The sequence below is a fragment of the Tachyglossus aculeatus genome, chromosome X4 (assembly GCF_015852505.1).
Source record: "Tachyglossus aculeatus isolate mTacAcu1 chromosome X4, mTacAcu1.pri, whole genome shotgun sequence".
NCBI classification, from domain to species: domain Eukaryota; kingdom Metazoa; phylum Chordata; class Mammalia; order Monotremata; family Tachyglossidae; genus Tachyglossus; species Tachyglossus aculeatus.
The window spans coordinates 47130934-47156400 of record NC_052098.1 but is presented as its reverse complement, the minus strand read 5'-3'; the positions used below and the strand labels follow the sequence as shown (position 1 = coordinate 47156400).

The 25467-nt window shown below is 44.7% G+C and overlaps 1 protein-coding gene across 1 annotated transcript in view; it reads left to right on the top strand.

Annotated features, from left to right (window-relative positions):
* Nucleotides 1-25467, top strand: part of NCBP1 (nuclear cap binding protein subunit 1) — a 59672-nt gene that overhangs the window by 24153 nt on the left and 10052 nt on the right. Inside the window, exons 5-16 of the mRNA XM_038769498.1 lie at nucleotides 1693-1800; nucleotides 2445-2566; nucleotides 3060-3129; nucleotides 4110-4325; nucleotides 6362-6459; nucleotides 7220-7283; nucleotides 11086-11196; nucleotides 15213-15277; nucleotides 17205-17267; nucleotides 17491-17565; nucleotides 23632-23735; nucleotides 25155-25277. Of these exons, the coding sequence (XP_038625426.1) occupies nucleotides 1693-1800; nucleotides 2445-2566; nucleotides 3060-3129; nucleotides 4110-4325; nucleotides 6362-6459; nucleotides 7220-7283; nucleotides 11086-11196; nucleotides 15213-15277; nucleotides 17205-17267; nucleotides 17491-17565; nucleotides 23632-23735; nucleotides 25155-25277 (1219 nt within the window). The remainder of the gene's footprint in view (nucleotides 1-1692; nucleotides 1801-2444; nucleotides 2567-3059; nucleotides 3130-4109; nucleotides 4326-6361; nucleotides 6460-7219; nucleotides 7284-11085; nucleotides 11197-15212; nucleotides 15278-17204; nucleotides 17268-17490; nucleotides 17566-23631; nucleotides 23736-25154; nucleotides 25278-25467) is intronic.

Sequence of the window (25467 nt, the reverse complement as noted above, 5' to 3'; positions counted from 1 at the left end):
AAGCCCATGCCCTTTCCACTGAGCCACGCTGCTTCTCAGTGGATAGAGCTCATGCCCGGGAGACAGAATGTCAGGAGTTCTAATTCCGGCCCCGCCACATGTCTGCTTTGTGACCTTGGGCAAGCCGCTTCACTTCTGTGTGCCTCAGTTACCTCGTCTGTAAAAATGGGTATTGAGACCAAACCCCATGTGAGACAGAAACTGCGTCCAACCCGATTTGCTTGTATCCACCCCACACAGTAAGCGCTTAACAAATGCCATTATTATTATTATCGTAATTTGCTGCTTCTTTAGAGTAAAGCTGTTTTATTATATTTATTATGCAACCACAAAGGCATTTTGCATTTCTGGCTGCTATATAGATGAGTTAAAAACAGGATTTTTAGCCCGTGGGAGTTTACAATCTGAAATAGATTCACGAACATCTCAAACTCACCCTCATCTGGCCAGCAACAAGGCTTCTCCACCCTTACTGACTTAGGGAAGAAGACTTCCCTGACCAAGCCTTTATTTCCCCCATTCGCCCTCTCATCTGTGGTTTATTATAATCAATCGTATTTATTGAGCCCTTACTGTGTGCAGAGCACTGTACTAAGCGCTTGGGAAGTACAAGCTGGCAACATATAGAGACAGTCCCTACCAAACAGTGGGCTCACAGTCTAGAAGGGGGAGACAGAGAACAAAACCAAACATACTAACAAAATAAAATAGAATAGATAGGTAGGTGTCTGTCTCCTCCTCTAGATGGTCAGCTCTTTTTCTGTTTTCCTTTTTTTTTCTTTTGATGGTATTTGTTTGAGCACTTAATATGTTCCAGGCTCTGTGCTAAGCGCCGGGGAAGATACAAGCCCATCAGGTCCACGTTCCACATGGGGCTCACAGTCGTAATCCCCATCTGTCAAGATGAGGTAGCTGAGGCACAGAGAACACAAGTGGCAGAGTTGGGATTAGAACCCGCGTCCTTTTGATTTCCAGGCCTGTGCTCTATCCATTAGACGACGCTGCTTTTTTTTGAGTGCCTTAAGGGATAGCGCTGAATTTGGCCCCGCAGCTCTACCGGTCTCCTTTGGCTCCTGCTTGTAGAAAGCATAATATTAGTTTGGAAGGCAGGGGTAAGAAATACTTTCAAACATTCAGCGTTTTAAGACCCTTTTGACCATAAAATATAGACATGATCGCTTCTTCAAGACCCAGTGAAACTCCAAGTGCCCATCCCAATAGGGGCGTTCTTGTATTTCTGGATATTATTCTCAAGTTATGTCATGCCGGAATCAAGTGTTTGCTGTCGATTGCATCCTTAATGGAGTAGCTGTTGTATCAGAGTTCACATCCAACCTTCTCAGGACTCCTTTATTGTGATGAGTACGCATTGTCTTATCTCCTGGCCTTCTAGACTGTGAGCCCGTTGTTGGGTAGGGACCGTCTCAATATGTTGCCAACTTGTACTTCCCAAGCGCTTAGTACAGTGCTCTGCACACAGTAAGCTCTCAATAAATACGATGGAATGATTGAATGACCGGTCTAGTTCTAATAAAATTACTTGATTTTTTTTCGGTAGGTGTAATTCCTAGGTTGCACCGTGAGGCCTTCATTTTTGCTTTTCAAGTGGGAATTGTTCTGGTGAATTTTTGAATGTATCTTTAACACAAAATCAAATTCTGGTCTGGTCTCATAATTTATTTTGCCCACTAGGTTCGCTTCCTCTCGGATCTCGTGAACTGTCATGTAATAGCTGCCCCGTCGATGGTTGCCATGTTTGAAAACTTTGTAAATGTGACTCAGGAGGAAGATGTGCCTCAGGTAAACATAACCTTTTACTCTGGGGACTTTGTCATCGTTTTGGAAATTTTTCACTTGTAACATCTGTCCTTTGTTGCAGCTCCTCCTCTGTCCTAACAGTTGCAGATACTGCTGTTAGTGGGGTGCAGTCATCTATAGAGCATTAATTCCTGGGCCAGTGTTTGACAATAGTGGATTCTAGCTAGAGGAGTTCATAATCTAAGGGATTTATTGTCAGGTTAGAATCTGACAATAAACTGAAATACGATTGAATGAAGTAAAAGCTCCAGTGAATAAAACAACAAATGTACAAACATTCATATGATACATGTGGCTATTATTATTTGTCAAGCGCTTACTATGTGTCAGACACTGTACTAAGCAAATGGGGTTGGATACAGTCCCTGTCCCACATGGGGCTCACAGTCTCAATCCCCATTTTGCAGATGAGGTAACTGAGGCACAGAGAAGGGTGCCGAGATAGCAGAGGATAAGACCACATGGTGGGTCCCCATTCTAAAGGTCGTGGGCCCTGGGCAATAACTCGAGTCGCCCAATGGTTAAAATTTGCCCCGGTTAATTCAGATGAGCTTCTTTAAGTTTGAGCATGTAGGTTTAGAAATTTTCACGAGTGATTTCGACTTTTTTGTCCTTATTTATCGTAGGTGCGACGTGATTGGTACGTCTTCGCTTTTCTGTCGTCTTTACCCTGGGTTGGAAAGGAATTGTATGAGAAGAAAGATGCTGAGATGGACCGCATATTTTCCAGTATTGAAAGTTACCTGAAGTAAGGATGTGACAACTAGCAGTATTTTTCTTTTCTTCAGAGAGCAAAAGTGATTTATTAATCTTCTATTACTAACCTTCTAATCTTCTGGTCTAATCTTCTAGACTGTGAACCCGTTGTTGGGTAGGGACCGTCTCTAAATGTCGCCAACTTGTACTTCCCAAGCGCTTAGTACAGTAAGCGCTCAATAAATACGATTGAATGTATGAACCTAAATTATAATTTTCTCCAGTAGCTTTTTTCAATATTAACTCACTTCTCAATCCTTCACCCATATATTTAATTTCTCGGTGACTAGAAGGGAATTACCAATATCTGTTACAAATTTTAAGTTGCTCTTTCGTCTGGTAGTAAACATTCACAAAGTTATTTTGGTTTCCATTTAAGATCTGGTTATCTGTTAAAGTATCCTGTTAAGAGTTTGGTTCTTGGTAGGTTGAATTAATAAAATGCCATGAATTGGTGGATTAAAATTTTTTTCCCCCATCTTTAGAAGGCGTCAAAAGATTCATGTACCTATGTTGCAAGTATGGACTGCTGACAAACCACATCCACAAGAAGAGGTAAGTGTTTTCCACTTTTATAGGTAACGGGGTGAAAAATAAATTCAGGACTTCCACTTAATGGGGTTTTGTGGTGATCTAAAATATTGGGATATGAGTAGCTTTTGAGCTTGTGTTGGCTCTTTAACACCTTCCCTAGACCTGTGATGGTAAAACAATGAATTGCATTTCTCTGTAGTTGAGTCAAGCACCAGGGGTCAGTGAGAAAAGAACTAGCAGTGAAACACATGTCATGAAAGGCTCATTCTGGGCCCTCATATGTAGGTTGTGGAATTTGATTCTATTTTAAAGGTTAAGCTTCTTGCAATATTTGTAACCCAGGTATTGAGGAACGGACATAATAGAGAAACAGGTAGTGAAATATTAATTTCATCGTGAGCGGTGAGCCAATTGCAGGAAGTAGATGGTTTAAATACGATGAAACTTTTTTTTTTTTAAATAGCTCCTAGCCATCTAAACAATCCATTACGTTTTGAGCCCTTTATGGGCAACTCTACCTCTGTTGTACTCTCCCAAGTGCTTAGTACACAATAGTTGCTTGATAAATATTTTTCATTGGCTGACATTCTGAAGTGCTCTTAGTAGAGCAGCCAAGAACTTACAAAAAGTAGACAACATCCTTTTAAATTACAGTCATGCCATTGCTGTCTTTTCTAAGAACATTTACTGTTCTAAATCTCCAATTAGATTCCTTCATTCAATCGTATTTGTTGAGCGCTTACTGTGTGCAGAGCACTGTACTAAATTAGATGACCCCCTTCAGAAGGGTGGTAGGGAAAGGAAGTTGACAATCATTAGTCTTGTGGCCAGATCTGCTGATTTATAGGAATACTGATACTTTGGACAAACTTCCTGGGTTAATTTACTTCCTATGTTTATTGTGTTTTAGTAAGCTATGATTTTAACCTTTTCCATTAGTGTGCTTTTTGAGCGGGTGACCCTTAAGTTATCTCTCTCTCCCACCCTCTCTTTCTCGCCAGTATTTAGATTGCCTTTGGGCCCAGATTCAGAAGTTGAAAAAGGATCGCTGGCAGGAACGACACATTCTGCGACCCTATCTTGCCTTTGACAGCATCCTGTGTGAAGCCTTACAGCATAATCTGCCTCCCTTCACCCCACCTCCTCACACGGAGGATTCCATGTACCCGATGCCGAGGGTCATTTTTAGAATGTTTGACTACACAGATGATCCTGAGGTAGGTGTTCAGAAGGGCTCGTGCCCCCTATATACTTGTCACAGCCCCCACCCCTGTCCTGGATGATGTCACTGATAGGGTAAAGGGCTACCTTCAGGTGAGCGTGTGACTGAAAAAGAAATTTCGTCATCCATAGCCCCTATCACAGTGTGCGCACACATAGCTTGTTCTTTGTTGGGCTGTACGTGCGCAAAAGTGTTCTTTTCACCTTTCGTCATTTTGTCCTTCAATCCTCTTGGCGCTCGTGCTCAAAAAGAACCACCATGAAGCAAAAACTCTTCACTCTCGGCTTCAAGGCTGTCCATCCCCTCGCCCCCTCCTATCTCACCTCCCTTCTCTCCTTCTCCAGCCCAGCCCGCACCTTCCGCTCCTCTGCAGCTAATCTCCTCACTGTGCCTGGTTCTCGCCTGTCCCGCCGTCGACCCCCAGCCCACGTCCTCCCCCTGGCCTGGACTGCCCTCCCTCCGCACATCCGCCAAGCTAGCTCTCTTCCTCCCTTCAAAGCCCTACTGAAAGCTCACCTCCTCCAGGAGGCCTTCCCAGACTGAGCCCCCTTTTTCCTCTCCCCCTCCCCATCCCCCCGCCCTACCTCCTTCCTGTCCCCACAGCACCTGTATATATGTTTGTACAGATTTATTACTCTATTTATTTTACTTGTACCTGTTTAGCATTCTATTTATTTTGTTAATGATGTGCATTTAGCTTCAATTCTATTTGTTCTGACGACTTGACACCTGTCCACATGTTCTGTTTTGTTGTCTGTCTCCCCCTTCTAGACTGTGAGCCCGTTGTTGGGTAGGGACCGTCTATATGTTGCCAACTTGTGCTTCCCAAGCGCTTAGTACAGTGCTCTGCACACAGTAAGCACTCAATAAATACAATTGAATGAAGGAATGAAAGAATGCCAGTGTCTGTAGCAGTTGTCTCCCTGTCGTCAGGTGGATAACAAGTTGTTTGAGTTTTCGTACCATTAAACAGTTTCATCTGGCCCCCACTTCCCCCCATGTTCGATCGTCCCTTTTTGGCTTACTAAACAGCCACTCTTTGCATGTCCTGCTGTGAGCCATTTTCCTCACATCTCTCACTCAACAAAGCTGTGTTAAGGTGAGCATGGCTTCAGTGTTAATAGACCTGTCCCAGGACATCATTGTTTGTGATCTTGTCTTGCCACTTGATGCTTGGGTCTTGCCCACAACTGACATTGACAGAACTGCTGAAGGAGTAGGATTTTGAGTTTGTGGGGGATCCAGGTCTCTAAATTCTAGGGGAGGTAAAACAGTATTATAATTCAGTGGATAAACCATAAATGCATACTGTTAAAACTTGCATTCCAACTGTCATTTAAGCTTTCTATTTTATGTAAAAAGGTTAAAATTGTAAAGCCTGCCCCATAAAAAGCCCTGAATTTAATGAACAGAGCTGTTCCAGACCACACCGAAAAGAAACCAAACAAATCCAGCCTGGCTGTGTTACTGATACAACCCAAAAGCACCACTGAAAACTGATTATTTTGATTTCTTCCCGTCTCCTTTAACAAATCTGGAATACTATTGAGCAGTAAAATGACAAAAATTTTGCAAAGCAGTGGGGAGAAACAAGGGGCAGAAGTAATTGAGGTGGCTGGAAATTTTCAGAAATCATTTACTGGCCTCCTTCCCCTGGGCTGCCCAGCCTATGCTTCAAAGATAGTAAATTAAATAAAATACAGATTCTGGTCCGTAACACATTTTTGCTGACTCCAGCTACCTCTGAGTGATTTATAGCCAGATGTATTTCGTTTTGATCGATAAGATGAGGGTGTTTGTTGACATAATGGGCCATGGCTTCTTGATTCCTTTGGGACTTTTTGCTGAGCTTTCTGTTCCTATCATTTATCCTTTCCAATCGATGGTGATGCTAGAATACTATACATTTTTTTTGTATAGAATGCAGATTATGGGCATAGAGTTATGACATTGAGAAATAACTGATCCAGGAAGTGGTGAGGGTATATACACGGGTTTATTAATAATAAAAACTATTTATTTCTCTTTCAGGGACCCGTTATGCCAGGGAGTCATTCTGTTGAGAGATTTGTAATTGAAGAAAATCTGCACTGTATCATCAAATCCCACTGGAAGGAAAGGAAGACTTGGTAAGAAAAGTGTTTTAGGGCTCACGGCAGAGAGATGGAAACGGAATTAGCATCAGTGAGAGCAATTGTTAAAGTTGTTAGAAGATATGATTTTACTCCTGTGTCCTGCTAATTAACGTCTTTGGGGAAAGTTCCTTATATTGTTATATTTCTTTAAGTCAGTATTTGCAAGTTTACCACCTAAGGCTCCATAGAATGCCAGGTGCATACTTCAAATGCAGACTTTCCTTCTTGGATATCTGCCTCCTACCTTCTATTTTAATGAAGAGTGTTTCGAAAGGCTGGTGAATCAGCGTAATATTCTTTAATGTCCTTTTCATTGTCCAAATGAGCCTTTATGTGTTTATCCCAGTTTTTATGTATTCATCCTCCCTGTCCTCAGTAAATACATTTTGATGTATTAAACATGGATTTGAGTAAAATGTAGTGAAATAATTTTAAATGGGTCCAGAATACACAGGGTTTGGGATATGCTTTAATCTTTTCTGTGTTGCGGATTTCTTTTCTAGTCTCCCAGAGAGCCGAATGTTCGTCAGAGATTTTCCCAAAGGACTTGTGATGAACAATGCAGTCGAGGGAAAGTGATTGAAATAGAAGATGATTTTTCTAAAATTTTCCTTTATTCTAGATGTTCATAGGGAGACGGCTAATTTATGGTTTAATTTATGCTGTTTTTTCTTGCTTCTTAAATACACTTACTGATTTATCGTCATAAGATTGGGTATTTAAATCATGGATTTTTTTTTTTTTTTAACCGTAGTGCTGCACAGCTAGTGAGCTATCCTGGAAAGAACAAGATTCCCTTGAACTACCACATAGTCGAGGTATGCATTTTGTAAGCGGGTAATCTCGAGAAGGTTTCCCTTACCAGTCATTTAACGAGCGGAAACTACTGGCCATCAGCTTTAGTCAGCTCTGTCCCCCCTAATTATCCTCGCTCCTCTCCCACTACAACCCAGCCCCTATGCTTCGCTCTTCTAATGCCACCCTACTTACTGTGCACCTCTCATTTCTCTTGCCTCCGACATTTTGCACCCCCCCCCCACCGCTCTGTAGCACTTACATACGTAGTGCTAGCGCTTAGAACAGTGCTTTGCACATAGTAAGCGCTTAACAAATGCCATCATCATCATCCTTAAACTTGATTGCTTCCTCTACCTGTAATTTATTTTAGCGTCTGGCTCTCAGATTGTAAGCTTTCGGGGGACAAAATATCTGCTAACTCTTGTACAGTGCAGACACTGCACTGCGTAACCACTCAATAAGTACTACTGATTGACTGACTTCCAAAACTCAACTTGAGAAGCAGCGTGGCTCAGTGGAAAGAGCCCGGGCTTTGGAGTCGGAGGTCATGGGTTCAAATCCCGGCCCCGCCACTTGTCAGCTGTGTGACTTTGGACAAGTCACTTCACTTCTCTGGGCCTCAGTTCCCTCATCTGGAAAATGAGGATAAAGGCTGAGCCCCGTGTGGGACAACCTGATCACCTTGTAACCTCCCCAGCGCTTCGAACAGTGCTTTGCACATAGTAAGCGCTTAATAAATGCCATAAAAAAAAAACCAAAACTCCTCTTCGTTGTCCATGCCCTTTGTTTCTCTCTCTCCTTCTTGCTGCTTGCCTTTTGGTCTTTTCACTAGCCAAGAAAAAGGAGAGGAACAGATTCTCTTATTGTCAATTGCTGTTCCATTAATAGCTCTCTGGCAAAAGGGAAGAAAGAAATTGAAGCGTATTATTAAAAAGCGAGGTTTTGGATCATTTGAACGCCGCTACTCTGTTAGCACATCAAATCAATATAACTTCTTGTCCACTCATCAAACGTGGCTTAAATAGCTATGTAATTTTACTGATTTCAACTGATAATCTGTCTGAATCAGATTGATTTAATGTGTGGAAACAATTTGCTCATACTTCCATCATCATAAACCCTGTTTAAATTTCTCTTTTTGTCTAATGTGGGTTTGACCTTATAATTTGAAGCCAAAAAAAAAAACCTAGCACTGTATAAAAAGGGGACCACACAGGTTGTATCTAAATTGCTTAGATGTGTCACTTATGTTTTGTGGGTGGATCAGCCCGTAGAGGCATTTTCCTAAATATTCAAGGAAGAGTTTATGGCTGCTGTAATATCAACTCCATTGCTCTTCGGTAGGATCAGTCTTCCACTGTAAGCCCGTTGTGGGCAGAGAATATGTCTGTTATATTGTTGTGTTGTAGTCCCCCAAGCGCTTAGTACAGTGCCCTGTGCACAGTAAGCATGCAGTAAGTATGATTGGTTGATTCATCATTGTCATTTACAGGCCTCCGGATTGGCAGCATAGCTTTAACGAAAGCTCGAAATAACCACTGTGCAGGGAGAGGGAAGTTGTAGGAAAGCGGGGTTTTGTATAATTTGGAGCCTTTTTCTTCAAGGTGCCTCACTTCCTTTCTTCCCGCCCTGCCCTAGCCTGACTGGTTTTTAATCAAGAAAAATAATACTTTAATTTTTAGGTTTTTTTCCTAGCCATTTTTTACTCTAACCTGGAAGTTTGTAATGACAGTTATAATAATAATAATGATGGTATTTGTTAAGCGCTTACTATGTGCAAAGCACTGTTCTCAACGCTGAGCACTGTTCTAAGCGCTGTTTGGACTTGACGTGACAGCAGCCATAACAAACTCTTTCTTGATCTTTTGGGGGAAGACTTCAAATGGAAATCACAACATTCGGGTTTTTATTGAAGGTACTCCTCAAAGCACTATTTGGAGAGAGAAAAATACTATCAATCAATCAATCAATCGTATTTATTGAGCGCTTGCTGTGTGCAGAGCACTGTACTAAGCGCTTGGGAAGTACAAGTTGGCAACATATAGAGACAGTCCCTACCCAACAGTGGGCTCAATCTTACTGCCTCATCACCTGCTACTTATTTGTAAACCTAAAACAGAATAGGTTTGAGCAGGTAGATGCTCTCTGGTGAGGTTATGTTTCCTTCCTATAGTAATGAATAAGTAAAGAAATAAATAATAAAATAATAATATTTAATAATATAATAATAATAATAAATAAATAAGTAAAGAAACCAAGACCATGGCATTACTCTATTTGATGTGACCTCTGTTCAAGCCACAGAAAGTTGATTGTTTATTCATTGACTCAGAAGTCATCAGTAGCTTTCTTCAGAGAGTACTATTACTATTAAAGTTACTGTTTTGTTTTGTTTTGTTTTTTTTTTTTACCTCCAAGCACAGTTGTATTTCCGTTGAAACTTCTCCTTGCTTCCGTACCAGAGGAAATCACTTTCTTTTTGTCAGTGAGCAAGCGTTGAATAAAATTGAAAGTAAATAGAGTGCTTCTAGATTGGTGGAATTAAAAGTATTCCGTATTTGGCGGGTGGTTGGGGGGGTCGCCTTATGTAATGCATAGGACCCCCTTTTTGTGTTACCCACTCACTGGATTGAATAACTCTTTTCTTAAACCAGGCTGTTTAGAACACTAGTAAATGAGGTTATATATAGGATAGCAAGGGAACGCAATGACTGCCCCGCCCCCAGAATCGTAAAATTTGGGAGTATGGGTAGGACTCCGTACCCCCGTCTAGTCGAAAGCCCCAAGAAGCAGCATGGCCTAGTGGTTAGAGCACGGGCCCGGAAGTCCAAAGGACTTGGTTCTCATGCCAGATCTGCCGCTTTTCTGCCGTGCGATCTTGGGCAAGTCACTTAACCTCTCTGTGCCTCAGTTACCTCATCTATAAAATGGGGGCTAAGCCTGTGAATCCCATGTAGGACATGGGTTGTGTCCAACCTAGTTAGCTTGTGTCTACCCCAGCGCGTAGAACGGTGCCTGGCACGTAGTAAGCACTTAACAAATGCCATTAAAAAGAAAAAAAAAATCCCTTAGGGAGACCGGGGCGGATCTGAAGCTTTGAAGTTGTTCTTTGCCCTTGGAGGGGTTCCATATGTTACAAACTATCCTAGATTTCAGATGGACCTGTATCCTACACTGGCCCCATAACTCTAGCCGAATGATTCCCGGGGTGGGCTAGGCCAGGGATGAATAGTTAAAAGTCAATTCCTTTGGGGATCAGAGTGGCCCTCCATCCCTGGTGTTGGCCTGAAATGGGGTCTGACCGCAAGCTCGTTGTGGGCAGGGAACGTGTCTGCCAACTCTGTTATATTGTACTCTCCTAAGCACTCAGTACACTGTTGTGCGCGCAGTAAGCACTCAGTAAATGTGATCGATTGATTGGTCGATCTGGGTCTGAGCGTGGGAACGTGAGATATGGGGGAAAGAATCATCTCAGGATCATCATCATCGATCATATTTATTGAGCGCCTACTGTGTGCAGAGCACTGTACTAAGCGCTTGGGAAGTACAAATTGGCAACATATAGAGACAGTCCCTGCCCAACAGTGGGCTCACAGTCTGTTTTCATTCAGCGTAAACGGTCTCATGTCATGGCTGCTAAGGAGTAAGTTTTCACACCAACTGTCAGGGCGCTGGTTTCAAACCCAAAAGTCATGAAAAAGATGCTCGTTTATTCATTCAATCGTATTTATTTATCATTTATGATAAAACATTCTTGTAGACAGCACTGTATTGGATTTTAGAACTATGGATGGAGCTCTCACAGAAACTCTTCTTTTTCAGGTGATCTTTGCTGAGCTGTTTCAGCTTCCAGTTCCTCCTCATATTGATGTTATGTATACAACTCTTCTCATTGAACTGTGTAAACTGCAGCCCGGCTCTCTACCCCAAGTGGTATCCTTTTCCTCAATTTCAGTTTGCTTGGTTCTCTAGGAATTCAGTTGCTTTGGTTTTTGTTAAGTCTGCTCCAAAAGGTTTTTGTTCCTAACATTGCAGTATCTCTTTAATGAACGGATCAACTATCTTATTGTTGATGTACTAATGGGAGGATTGGGTGTCTTTATCCAGGTTACCATTGTATAGAGAAAAGAGGATTGAAAAATGGAGACATTTAGTCCTTTTGAAACCAAATTATTACAGCTTGGCCATATCAGTCAGGCTTTTTTGTTTTAAAGATCCCCAGGGAGAGAGATTCCACAACTCTAACGAATTCTAGGTATTTCACGATCTTCTTTTTGGCCAACAAGCATAAAAACTTGGCTCTGTATTTTGGCCATGAAAAAATGTACATTTCCTAAAGGAGCCAGAAAACTATTTCCATTATTTCACACACCTTTCATTGTATAGTCAGTTCTAGACCATGGGAGTTGCATTCTTGTAGACTTTTTTGTTTGAAAGCAGAATCTTATTTTAGTCCTTAGTCCAAGTGCTTGGATCTAAGTGTTTCTTCCAACACTGCACCTAAGGTACGTAGTCAAAATATCCGTTGTGGCAGAACTGACGGAAGAGTAGTCCCTTGACATTTGTGTATTTTTTGTGTGTGGTTTGGCCTGTTTGCAGTTGGCTGGACCCCTACTCTATGGTTTGGCCTGTTTGCAGTTGGCTGGACCCCTATGCTTAAGAGAAGCAGCGCGGCTCAGTGGAAAGAGCCCGGGCTTTGGAGTCAGAGGTCATGGGTTCGAATCCCAACTCTGCCACATGTATGCTGTGTGACCTTGGGCAAGGCACTTAACTTCTCTGAGCCTCAGTTACCTCATCTGGAAAATGGGGATGAAGACTGTGAGCCCCACATGGGACGACTTGATCACCTTGTATCCCCCCCCAGCGCTTAGAACAGTGCTCTGCACATAGTAAGCGCTTAATAAATGCCATCATTATTATTATTATTATTATTATTACTCACATCTGCTGCGGGTCCCACCCTCGGCCCCAGCCGCTGCTGTGTCTCTAGTCACCGGCAGTCTCGGCTGTGCCTTTTAAGTGGCTGGCCTACCTCATTCATTCATTCATTCATTCATTCAATCAATCGTATTCATTGAGCGCCTACTGTGTGCCGAGCACTGTACTAAGCACCTGGGAAGTGCAAGTTGGAAGGCCCAGGTGGCCATGACTTGTAGGAGAGACTTTCTACGGCTTTAAGCGCGGGTTGCTCCTCATTTGCAGAGGTTTCTCTAACGCGTCTCCCATGGATACTAAGGGACCACTGCAGTTGTAAACCGTAGCAATACCATTTTCCATGAAAAAAGCAGTTGTAGGGGAGGGTCTCCTCAGCGGCTGATTTTATCATCCCCACTGGAATGGGGACATTAGAAACACTTTCTCTCCCCACCCGTACCACCGCCCCCCCCCACCGCACATGCTCGCACCCACATACACCTACACAGCTTCCCTTCCTAAACCAGTCCGTATCCCGTCTGTCCATTCTCGCGGTGCTCCCGCCCAAGCAACCAAGAAGTGAGTGTCACTGCAGGTTTCCCCTCCATTGTGCTTTAAGGAAACAAATACTAGGCAGCGGGAGGTCCCAGCAGCAGCTGCTTGTTAACCTTCCCTGGAGGTGAGCTAGTATGGCTCCATTCGTGGGTTCTAATCCTGGCTCCGCCGCTTGTCCGCTGGGTGACTTTGGGCAAGTCACTTCGCTTCCCTGGGCCTCAGTTCCCTCGTCTGGAAAATGGGGTTGAAGACTGTGAGTATGTTTGGTTTTGTCTCCCCCTTTTCGACTGTGAGCCCACTGTTGGGTAGGGACTGTATATGTTGCCAATTTGTACTTCCCAAGCGCTTAGTACAGTGCTCTGCACACAGTAAGCGCTCAATCAATGCTATTGATGATGATGATGTGGGACAACCTGATGACCTTGTAGTAATAATGGTGGCATTTATTAAGAGCTTACTACGTGCAAAGCACTGTTCTAAGCGCTGGGGTGGTTACAAGGTGATCAGGTTGTCCCACGGGGGGTTCACAGTCTTAATCCCCATTCTACGGATGAGGTAACTGAGGCACAGAGAAGTTAAATGACTTGTCCAGAGTCCCACAGCTGACAATTGGCGGAGCGGGGATTTGAGCCCGTGACCTCTCACTCCAAAGCCCGCGCTCTTTCCACTGAGCCACGCTGCTTCTCGTCTAGTCTTGTTCACCACAGCTCTACTTGTGTGTGTGTGTGTGCACACCCCTTCCATGTTTAGATCCCCTATGCTTACTAGACAGTCATCTATCCATATACCTTTGCACTTTGATTCTCCCCCCCCACCCCAGCCCCACATTAATAATAATAATAATGGCATTTATTAAGCGCTTACTATGTGCAAAGCACTGTTCTAAGCGCTGGGGAGGTTACAAGGTGATCAGGTTGTCCCACGGGGGGCTCACAGTCTTAATCCCCATTTTACTATGAGGTAACAGGCACAGAGAAGTTAAGTGACTTGCCCAAGGTCACACAGCAGATGTGGCGGAGCCGGGATTTGAATAATAATAATAATGGTATTAAGCGCTTACTATGTGCAAAGCACTGTTCTAAGCGCTGGGGAGGTTACAAGGTGATCAGGTTGTCCCACAGGGGGCTCACAGTTTTAATCCCCATTTTACAGATGAGGTAACTGAGGCACAGAGAAGGTAAATGACTTGCCCAAAGTCACACAGCTGGCAGTTGGCAGAGCCGGGATTTGAACCCATGACCTCTGACTCCAAAGCCCGGGCTCTTCCCACTGAGCCACGCTGCTTAATCTTAGGGCACTTTGATATACCAGCCCCACAGCAGTTTATCTGCTCTTTCCGCTATCTGTAATTAATTTTAATGTCTTTCCCCCCACTAGAGTCTAAGGGCAGGAATTGTGTCTACCAAGAGCTTGGGAGAATACAATATAACAGAGTTGGTAGACACATTGGAATTCATTCATTCCATCGTATTTATTGAGCGCTTACTGTGTGCAGAGCACTGTACTGAGCGCTTGGGATGTACAATTTGGCAACATATAGAGAATCCTCGAGGGCAGGAATTGTCTGCCAAGCGCTTAGTATAGTGCTCTGCACATAGTAAGCTCTCAGTACTGTTGATTGATTGGTACACATACATGCATACGTCATCCCTCCCAGACACTCATCCTACAGATAAATAAGCATATGTGCCACTGCATAAATAGATCCTCCCCCTTCCCCTTAACACACACATCGTTGCCAACTTGTACTTCCCAAGCGCTTAGTACAGTGCTCGGCACACAGTAAGCGCTCAATAAATGATTGAATGAACATATACACGCCTACATTAGTATACGCTCCGTTACTCATGTGCTCAGCTCATGTCCATGAACAGTCAAACATACCTACACCTCTGCTCATGGTAATAATAATAATTGTGTTTGTTAAGCAGGCACTGTACGAAGCACTGGGGGTAGATACAAGGTAATTGGGTTGGACACAGTCCCTGCCCCACGTCGGGCTTACAGTCTTAATCCCCATTTCCAGATGAGGTAACTGAGGCTACGAGAAGTGAAATGACTTGCCCAAGGTCACACAGCAGACAAGTGACCGAGCCCGGATTGGAACCCAGGTCCTTCCGACGCTCAGGTCCATTCTCCATCCACTGAGCCACACTGCTTCTCGTGTATGCAGGGACCCAAATACCCCTACCTACAAAGACCTCGAGTTGGGACATCCCTTGCGAGGGTTCGCGGAATAGACACATAAAGACTGAGACACAGAGAGAATAACGGAAGACCAGAAGAAGTAGAAGGGACATCCTAAAATGAAAAACAAGGAACCAAAAGGGAGAAAGAAAGGGAACATTACCTAACTTACCTGGCTGAGACTAGGAATTTCTGCCAATGTTCCCCCTTTTTTTCTCTTCTGGTCCCTTTGTTTGGGAGAGGTGAGGGAGGAAATAAAATGGTCTATATTTTCTTTAACTATAAGTTCACAGCTGGCCCAAGCAACTGAAATGTTGTACATGCGTTTGGATACGATGAACACCACGTGTATAGACCGGTAATTATATGAAAAACGTTCACTTGGGTTTTTCTCCTTGTGCTTTTCAAGCGATGGATTCAAGTAGAGTCTCCACTACTTCTAAGTGGTTTAGATGATGCTGAAGTCCTTGAGTATAAAATGGTAGTACAGACAGTACTGCTTTTTCATTGGGAAAAAATGTTCAGAAGGATAGGGCTTTGGGGAAGAAAGTTGTCAAAATAAGGATACGTTTTCTCCCTTCAATCCCTTTTTTCACTTAGTGATGCTTGGGCTTTTGGGGAGAAAGTTGTCAAAATAAGGCTACGTTCTCATCCCCCCATTTCTCCCTTCAATCCCTTTTTTCACTTAGTGATACTTTTCCCCTTTTTTGTTTTTTGTTGCTGTCTTTCATCCTTTCTTTGCCTCCTTCCCTTGCATTTTTTCTTGTCCTATCAGTTTCCTTCTGCCTTTTTCTCTGGTGTGTGTATAATATCTTTTTCTTGTTCCGCTTCCATGTGAAATCGTGTGTATTTTGTAATAAATATGAAATCTGATCTGAACTGATGCCAGTTTACACCCATTCATTCATTCACTCAATCGTATTTATTGAGTAAAGCACTTCCACTCTTCTAAAGAATGCAGATAAAAGATATCATTGATTGATTGATTATTGTGTGGCTTAATTGTGTCTTTCTAAATTTTAGACTTTGTGTGCTTCCTTCCACTAGACTCTACTGAGCTTGTCGTGGGCAGGGATTGTGTCTACCGACTCTGTTATATTGTACTCTCCCAAGTGCTTAGCACAGTGCTTTCCACATAGTAAGCGCTCAATAAATACAATTGATTCCTTAGTTTATTGTTCCATCTGTAACTGAGGACTGTAAGCACTAGTATTTAAGTGCTTACGGTACCAAGCATGTACTGAGCAATGGGGTAGATACAGAAAAGGCATCAAAACTGAAATCATTTGAAAATTTGAAAGCTTGAAATCGTATGAAAACATAAAATCGTCTGAATTTTCCGGTGACATTGAAGTAATTGCACAGGATTTGCATGTTGCAGTGATGCCATCAATATCCTTGTTTGAGGGTGTTTATATTTAGAAAAATGACTGTGGATTGCTTTCCTACATCTGTGACTGTATTTCCAAGTTTGTATAGTTCAAATGAGTGTTTCTCCAGAACAGTATTTTCCCTTTTCCATTGCTCAAAACCTCCATATCCTTAAAAAATGATCAGTAAGGCATTCCCTAAAATATCAGTACTGGGTTGGTTGACCATTAATAAGGGATTATTTGTGCAGTTTTGGGAATGAGGCTAGATGCCTAGGTAAAATTCCAGTGGTCATTGGCAATAAGAGGATAGCCACAGGAATTATTCAATTCACATGAATTGAAGCCATGGTTTTCTTTAATACCCAATGAGGGGGTATTTTTATGGCACGTTTTCAACTGGTTAATGAGGTTGACTTAAACACCGAGTCTATTTTTGAGCCAGAACTTTGGAGATAGTAATTTAGGTAGTCGTCTTTGAATGTAAGAGATTTGAGGAGAGAGAGAAGTAAATGATTTTGGGTTTTAGGGGCAGGGATGGTTCTAGATCGTCCATTCATTCATTCAGTTGTATTAATTGAGCGCTTACTGTGTGCAGAGCACTGTACCAAGCGCTTGGGAAGTACAAGTCAGCAACATATAGAGATGGTCCCTACCCTTCAATGGGCTAGATCAGAGCAGGCAGTTATTTTTGCAGGAGGGAGCAAGAAATGGAGAGGAAATAGGACAATTCGGTGAAAGGCGGGGGGAATTGATCTTGCTGTTAGACAGGGAGATGGTTATAGCGATATCTGTCAATGATACATTCCTGCATAATAAGTTTCCTAATGTGTAGACATCGGGTTGGCTGTTATTTTGGCTTCTGTGCTAATCTCGTAAATTGGGGCTATTTTTGGTTGGTTGGTTTGTTTTCAGATTCATCAATTGGTTTTCTCACCATCTGAGCAACTTTCAGTTCCGTTGGAGCTGGGAAGATTGGTAAGTGTTTCTCAAACACTCTTTATGAGTCTACTATAGCATAAAAGTGCTAATAACTTCAAAGTTATTAAAAGAACTAATTAGCATTGTTCACAACATTCAACACGTTCCTCAGAATTGTTTTACATTTCACTGAACATTTGAATTAGTTGACCATCATGTTGTGGCCAGGTGAAAAAGCAAAGCGCCTACTATAAAAACTTATTTTGAATGTTCTCTATAGGTCAGATTGTCTTTCTCAGGATCTCGAAAATCCCAAGCCAAAATTTGTCAGAGAAGTATTGGAAAAATGTATGAGGTGAGTAGTAATTTGGGTTTCTTAGTATCATTTTGAGGTCTGGAAGCTGTTAAATGGGATTCTTTACCTCTGTGTGCAGTTATAAAACCGGTGAAGTGGATCAGACATTAATGCATTGTGATCTGAATTTCAATCAATCAATCAATCAATCCTATTTATTGAGCACTTACTGTGTGCAGAGCACTGTACTAAGCATTTGGGAAGTACAAGTTGGCAACATATAGAGACAGTCCCTACCCAACAGTGGGCTCACAGTCTAAAAGGGGGAGACAGAGAACAAAACCAAACATACTAACACAGTACAATAAATAGAATAGATATGTACAAGTAAAATAAATAGAGTAATAAATATGTACAAACATATATACAGGTGCTGTGGGGAAGGGAAGGAGGTAAGATGGGGGGGTTGGAGGGGGGGAGGAGGGAAGAGGCTCAGTCTGGGAAGGCCTCCTGGAGGAGGTGAGCTCTCAGTAGGGCCTTGAAGGGAGGAAGAGAGCTAGCTTGGCGGATGGGCAGAGGAAGGGCATTCCAGGCCCGGGGGGATGACGTGGGCCGGGGGTCGATAACGGGACAGGCGAGAACGAGGCAGGGTGAGGAGATTAGCGGCAGAGGAGCGGAGGGTGCGGGCTGGGCTGGAGAAGGAGAGAAGGGAGGTGAGGTAGGAGGGGGTGAGGTGATGGACAGCCTTGAAGCCGAGGGTGAGGAGTTTCTGCCTGATGCGCAGATTGATTGGTAGCCACTGGAGATTTTTGAGGAGGGGAGTAATATGCCCAGAGCGTTTCTGGACAAAGACAATCCGGGCAGCAGCATGAAGTATGGATTGAAGTGGGGAGAGACACGAGGATGGGAGATCAGAGAGAAGGCTGATGCAGTAGTCCAGACGGGATAGGATGAGAGCTTGAACGAGCAGGGTAGCGGTATGGTTGGAGAGGAAAGGGCGGATCATGGCAATGTTGCGGAACTGAGACCGGCAGGTTTTGGTGACGGCTTGGATGTGAGGGGTGAATGAGAGAGCGGAGTCGAGGATGACACCAAGGTTGCGGGCTTGGAGACGGGAAGGATGGTAGTGCCGTCAACAGAGATGGGAAAGTCAGGGAGAGGGCAGGGTTTGGGAGGGAAGACAAGGAGTTCAGTCTTGGAGATGTTGAGTTTTAGGTGGCGGGCAGACATTCAGATGGAGATGTCCTGAAGGCAGGAGGAGATGCGAGCCTGGAGAGAGGGGGAGAGAGCAGGGGCAGAGATGTAGATCTGGGTGTCATCAGCGTAGAGATGATAGTTGAAGCCGTGGGAGCGAATGAGGTCGCCAAGGGAGTGCGTGTAGATCGAGAACAGAAGGGGACCAAGCACTGAACCTTGGGGGACCCCCACAGTAAGGGGATGGGAGGGGGAGGAGGAGCCTGCAAAAGAGACTGAGAAAGAACGACCGGAGAGATAAGAGGAGAACCAGGAGAGGACGGAGTCTGAGAAGCCAAGGTCAGATAGCGTGTTGAGGAGAAGGGGTTGGTCCACAGTGTCGAAGGCAGCTGAGAGGTCGAGGAGGATTAGGATGGTGTATGAGCCGTTGGATTTGGCAAGCAGGAGGTCATTGGTGACCTTTGAGAGGGCAGTTTCCGTGGAATGTAGGGGACGGAAGCCAGACTGGAGGGGGTCGAGGAGAGAGTTGGTGCTGAGGAATTCGAGGCAGCGCGTGTAGACAGCTCGTTCAAGGAGTTTGGAAAGGAATGGTAGGAGGGATATGGGGCGATAACTAGAAGGTGAGGTGGGGTCAAGAGAGGGTTTTTTTTAGAATGGGAGAGACATGGGCATGTTTGAAGGCAAAGGGGAAGGAACCAGTGGAGAGTGAGCGGTTGAAGATGGAAGTTAAGGAGGGGAGAAGGGACGGAGCAAGAGATTTCATGAGATGAGAGGGAATGGGGTCAGAAGCACAGGTGGCCAGAGTAGCACTTGAGGGAGGAGAGCTCCCCTGAGGATACTGCTGGGAAGGATGGGAGAGTAGCAGAGAGTGTTGAGAGCCGGGGGGCTAGAGAAGGGGGGGGAAGTGACTTTGGGGAGGTCGGACCTGATGGATTGAATTTTGTTAATGAAGTAGGAGGCCAGATCGTTGGGGGTGAGGGAAGGAGGAGGGGGAGGAACCGGGGGTCTGAGAAGGGAGTTGAATGTACGGAAGAGCTGGCGGGGGTGATGGGCATGGGTGTCAATGAGGGAGGAGAAATAGTTTTGTCTGGCAGAGGAGAGGGCTGAGTTAAGGCAGGAAAGGATAAACTTGAAGTGAACGAGCTTGGCATGGTGTTTAGACTTTCGCCATCAGCGTTCGGCAGCTCGAGCATAAGAGCGAAGGAGGCAGGCAGTGGCAGTGATCCAGGGCTGTGGGTTAGTGGTACGAGAGCGACGAAGGGAAAGGGGAGCGAGTGAGTCTAGCTGAGTAGAAAGGGTAGAGTTGAGAGCAGTAATCTGATCATCAAGACTGGGTAGAGAGGAGAGGGAGGCGAGGTGGTGTGTCAGGCGCTCAGAAAGATGGATGGGGTCAAGAGAGCGGAGATCTCTGTGAGGGGGCAATGTGGATTTACAGGGGAAAGGAGTGTGAGTGAGGAGGCAGGTGAGAAGATTATGATCAGAGAGAGGGGTTTCAGAGTTGGTGAGGGTGGACACAGTGCAGCGATAGGAGATGATGAGGTCGAGGGTATGACCAAGTTGGTGAGTGGGTGAGGTGGGGTGGAGCAAGAGGTTGGCAGCGTCGAGGAGAGATAGAAAGCGGGCGGCAGAGGAGTCATCAGGGATATCCATGTGGATGTTGAAGTCTCCAAGGATCAGAGTGGCCATGGAAAAGGAGAGAAGGAAGGTGAGGAAGGGGTCAAAGTCGTTAAAGAAGTTGGAGGTGGGGTGGGGGGGGTGGGGAGGTGACGGCTACAAGAATCTGGAGGGGGTGGTAGAGGCGAATAATGTGGGCTTCAAAGGAAGGGAAGGAAAAGGAAGGGGGAGGAGGGATAGTGCGAAAGCGACATTGGGGGGCGAGAAGGAAACCGACACCTCCTCCTTTTCTGGTGAGTCTGCGGGAGTGGGAGAAGAAGAGGCCTGCACTGCAGAGAGCAGCAGAAGAGACCGTGTCATCCGGAGACAGCCATGTTTCAGTTAGGGTGAGGAGGAGTAGAGAGCTGGAAAGGAATAGGTCCAGGATGAAAGGGATCTTACTTAAAACGGAGCAGGGGTTCCAGGGGCCACACTTGACAGCATCTGACGAGGGAGGGGGAAGGGTGCGAGGGGTGCGGAGGGTTTGGATTGGGATGAGTTGGCGGGGGCCTGGGCGGGGAGAGTGGGAAGAGGGGTGGCGATGGGAAAGGAGAACTGGGATGGGGTGGGGGCGGGGAGGAGGGGAGGGAGGGGGCCGGGAGGGAGGAGCGGAGGACCTGCGCTGGTACAGAGGGATCCTTGGTAGGGGGTGAGGGGGAGTGGTCTTGGTGGGGGAGAGGGAGGGAAAAAGCTGGGTGGGAGAGGGGAAGGGGAAGGTGAGGAATGGGAATGGCAGTTGGGAGCAAGGGAATTGAAAGTTCTTGGTGAGTCAGCAGGGCAAGTGACAGTACAGCGGGAGGTTAACAATAGAGATGTAGAAGCAATAAAACTAAATAATCAAGGAGGGTACTTTTTATGAAGTGTTCTTTAAAATAGGAGATGCCATAGGTGGAAAGTAAAATGCCCGGTTTTTGAACTGGATTGCACTCGTTAGAAAGATTATCTTGTAAAGTTGGTCATGGATTTTGTAAGATTTGGTACGCTAAGGACTCAGTATAAGTGATGCTTTACCAAACACCACTGTATGAGACAAGGTGCCCATTCCATGTTTCCTATTTAAAAGGAAAAACGTGTTTGGAAAATGTCCTTCACTAACTTGGTGTGCAGCTAATGGAAAAAATTCATTTGACATAGTACTGTAGATGGCATGGAGTAATTCCAGCATGTCAGACTCATTCGTGTGGTTGGACTGTGCTGTAAGACAAGGGTTGTTTAAAATTCAGTACAACAATTGCCAACGAGTACTAACTCAACAGTATTCAGTGGGGGGAGTGGAGGGGTTCCATGTAACTTATTGCTGTTGGTCCATTTGGTTTGTAGTTGGGGTTGCAGCAGCCTTCCTCTCCTGAAACTCAGATATAAAACTGTAACACTGGCAAAATGCGGTCATTCTTTGGATACCCTAATTTTCAAAGATTGTAACATGGCTCTCGGGATCACTTTTTGTTTCAAATATCAGGTTCTCGATCTCACTTTTTGTTCCTAATTTATAACATTGATGTCCTTGTTTTATTCATTCATTCATTCAATCGCTAAGGGCTTGGGAAGTACAAGTTGGCAACATATAGAGACGGTCCCTACCCGACAGCGGGCTCACAGTCTAGAAGGGGGAGACAGGCAACAAAACAAAACATGTGGACAGGTGTCAAGTCATCAAAATAGAAATAAAGCTAGATGCCCATCATTAACAAAATAAATAGAATAGTAAATATGTACAAGTAAAATAAATAGAATAATAAATCTGTACAGACATATACACAGGTGCTGTGGGGAGGGGAAGGAGGTAGGGCGGGGGGGATGGGGACGAGGAGAGCGCTTAGCGCTTAGCACAGTGCTCTGCACACAGTAAGCGCTCAATAAATACGATTGAATGAATGAGAGGAAAAATGGGGCTCAGTCTGGGAAGCCCTCCTGGAGGAGGTGAGCTCTCAGTAGGGCTGTCAATCTGTATCAGTCAATCAATCAATCGTATTTATTGAGCGCTTACTGTGTGCAGAGCACTGTACTAAGTGCTTGGGAAGTACAAGTTGGCAACATATAGAGACGGTCCCTACCCAGTGGTGGGCTCACAGTCTAGAAGGGGAGACAGAGAACAAAACAAAACATATTAACAAAATAAAATAAATAGAATAAATATATACAAGTAAAATAGAGTAATAAATACGTGCAAACATATATACAGGTGCTGTGGGGAAGGGAAGGAGGTAAGGCGGGGGGATGGAGACGGCGGGGAGAGAGGAAGGAGGGGGCTCAGTCTGGGAAGGCCTCCTGGAGGAGGTGAGCTCTCAGTAGGGCCTTGAAGGGAGGAAGAGAGCTAGCTTGGCGGATGTTGGGAGGGAGGGCGGGCATTCCAGGCCCGGGGGATGACGTGGGCCGGGGGTCGATGGCGGGACAGGCGAGAACGAGGCACGGTGAGGAGATTAGCAGCAGAGGAGCGGAGGGTGCAGGGTGGGCTGTAGAAGGAGAGAAGGGAGGAGAGGTAGGAGGGGGCGAGGTGATGGACAGCCTTGAAGCCCAGGGTGAGGAGTTTCTGCCTGATGCGTAGGTTGATTGGTAGCCACTGGAGATTTTTAAGGAGGGGAGTAACATGCCCAGAGCGTTTCTGGACAAAGACAATCCGGGCAGCGGCGTGAAGTATGGATTGAAGTGGGGAGAGACAAGAGGATGGGAGATTGGAGAGGAGGCTGATACAGTAGTCCAGACGGGATAGGATGAGAGATTGAACGAGCAGGGTAGCGGTTCGGATGGAGAGGAAAGGGCGGATCTTGGCAATGTTGCGGTGCTGAGACCAGCAGGCTTTGGTGACAGCTTGGATGTGAGGGGTGAACGAGAGAGCGGAGTCAAGGATGACACCAAGGTTGCGGGCTTGTGAGACGGGAAGGATGGTAGTGCCGTCAACAGAGATGGGAAAGTCAGGGAGAGGGCAGGGTTTGGGAGGGAAGACAAGGAGTTCAGTCTTGGACATGTTGAGTTTTAGGTGGCGGGCAGACATCCAGATGGAGATGTCCTGAAGGCAGGAGGAGATGCGAGCCTGGAGGGAGGGGGAGAGAGATGGGGCAGAGATGTAGATTTGGGTGTCAGCAGCGTAGAGATGATAGTTGAAGCCGTGGGAGCTTATGAGGTCACCAAGGGAGTGTAGATCGAGAACAGAAGGGGACCAAGCACTGAACCTTGAGGAACCCCCACAGTAAGGGGATGGGAGGGGGAGGATGGTGAATACAAGGAAACAATTGAAAATCAAAACACTCTCCTAATGCTACATTTTTTGTGGTGTTTTAGGCTTTCTTACCATCAGCGTATATTAGACATTGTTCCTTCTACATTTTCTACTCTGAGTCCTGCAAACCCAACGTGCATTTACAAATATGGAGATGAAAGTAGCAGTGAGTATACTGTTTTATGATTTCATAAGATTAAAGTTCAATTTTGTATATTATATTTTTATATTTTTTGTGTACTTTTTATATTTCATTTTGTCACTCGGTCCTTTTTTCCCCTCCCTGCCATCATTTTGATACCTTATCTGGTTTTTTCTAATCATGAAAGTCCTCCTCATAATGTCGGGCATGTAAACTCCTCGGTCTTGGATGATGCAGTTGGCTGGGTAATTGACTCTATCATCTTCTTTTCTTTGATTAGGATATACATTTATTCAGCTCTTACTATATATACTGTATGACATTAAATGGTATTCAGCTCATAACTGCCTGTCCTTTACTCATTTTAGGTGTCTCCTGTTAGGCAAGTTGTCCTGCCCTTTTCCCTTCCTGTCTTCCCTCTAGGTCCTCTAGAATGTAAGCTCATTGTGGGCAGGGAACATTTTTACCAACTCTGTTGTACTGTACTCTCCCAAGCGCTTAAGTGCACTGCTGTGCACACAGTAAGCACTCAGCATATACCATTGATTGATTCATTCATTCATTCCCTTCCTCCTGTCTTATGTTCCTCTTCTATTGGCCTGTCTGTGTTTCCTCTTTCCTTCAACCTAATAACTGTGGTAATTGTTAAGGACTTACTGAGTGCCAAACACTGTGCTAACCACTAGGGTAGATACAAGGGAATCACTTGGGGCACAGTTCCTGTTCCCCATGGGGCTCTCACAGTCTTGATCCCCATTTTACAGATGAGGTCACTGAAGCACAGAGAAGTGAAGTGACTTGCCCAGGGTCACACAGCAGACATGTGGCAGAGCTTCCTGGAACACAGGACACAGGTCTTTCTGATTCCTAGGCCCGTACTCTTTCCACTAGGCCACGTTGCTTCTCTTCTCCTTTGTCCCCATCTCGGTATCTTGTCTCTACTTCTACACTATGGTGCCTCTTCACTCTTTTACTCAATGTTCTGTGTCGCCTTTCTTGGCCTTGTACGCCTTTATCACATTCTTTGTTCTTCCTGTCTTCTCTTCCTTTCATTGTCTTGGAGCCCTTCTCCTCTGCCCCTTGTCACTTTCAGCATATGACCCTCTTGCCTGTCCTTTCTGCCTATCAAGTCTCCCTTACCCCTCTGCTTGCTCGCCTCATGGCTCAGATGACTCTTCCTTTTTCCTTTCACCCTCTCCTTCTCCCCCTTCCTTTCTCACACATTTCTCTGTCTCTCTCCCTCCCTCTCCATATATATATATATATATGAAAATGAAGTCCTGACATATATATGTATATGTCAGGACTTCATTTTCATTACTTCTGACCTGCCCCAGCCGTCTCCTTGTCCCTCTCAGACCTCCAAATGTTTCTTTGAACCGATTTCTATGAATGTCTCTCAAACACGTTTGTTTGTTTTTTTTTTCTCCCCCCTGTGATTAGATTCTCTCCCTGGACATTCTGTGGCCCTCTGTTTAGCTGTTGCCTTTAAAAGCAAGGCAACTAACGATGAAATCTTCAGCATTTTAAAAGATGTGCCGAATCCTAATCAGGATGATGATGATGGTAAGGAATTCTCATAATTAGGAGAAGAAAGTAATACTTTAGATTGTGCTTTTTAGGTGAGCCGACTCCTTATCGTAGTTTTAAAGGATGCAGTTATGATCTGATAAGTTTTGCATTCTATTAGCTCTTTGGTTAGGTTTTCATGTGCAACAGTGCACATTTGTTCCCTTGTTTGTGAAATAGTATCTTT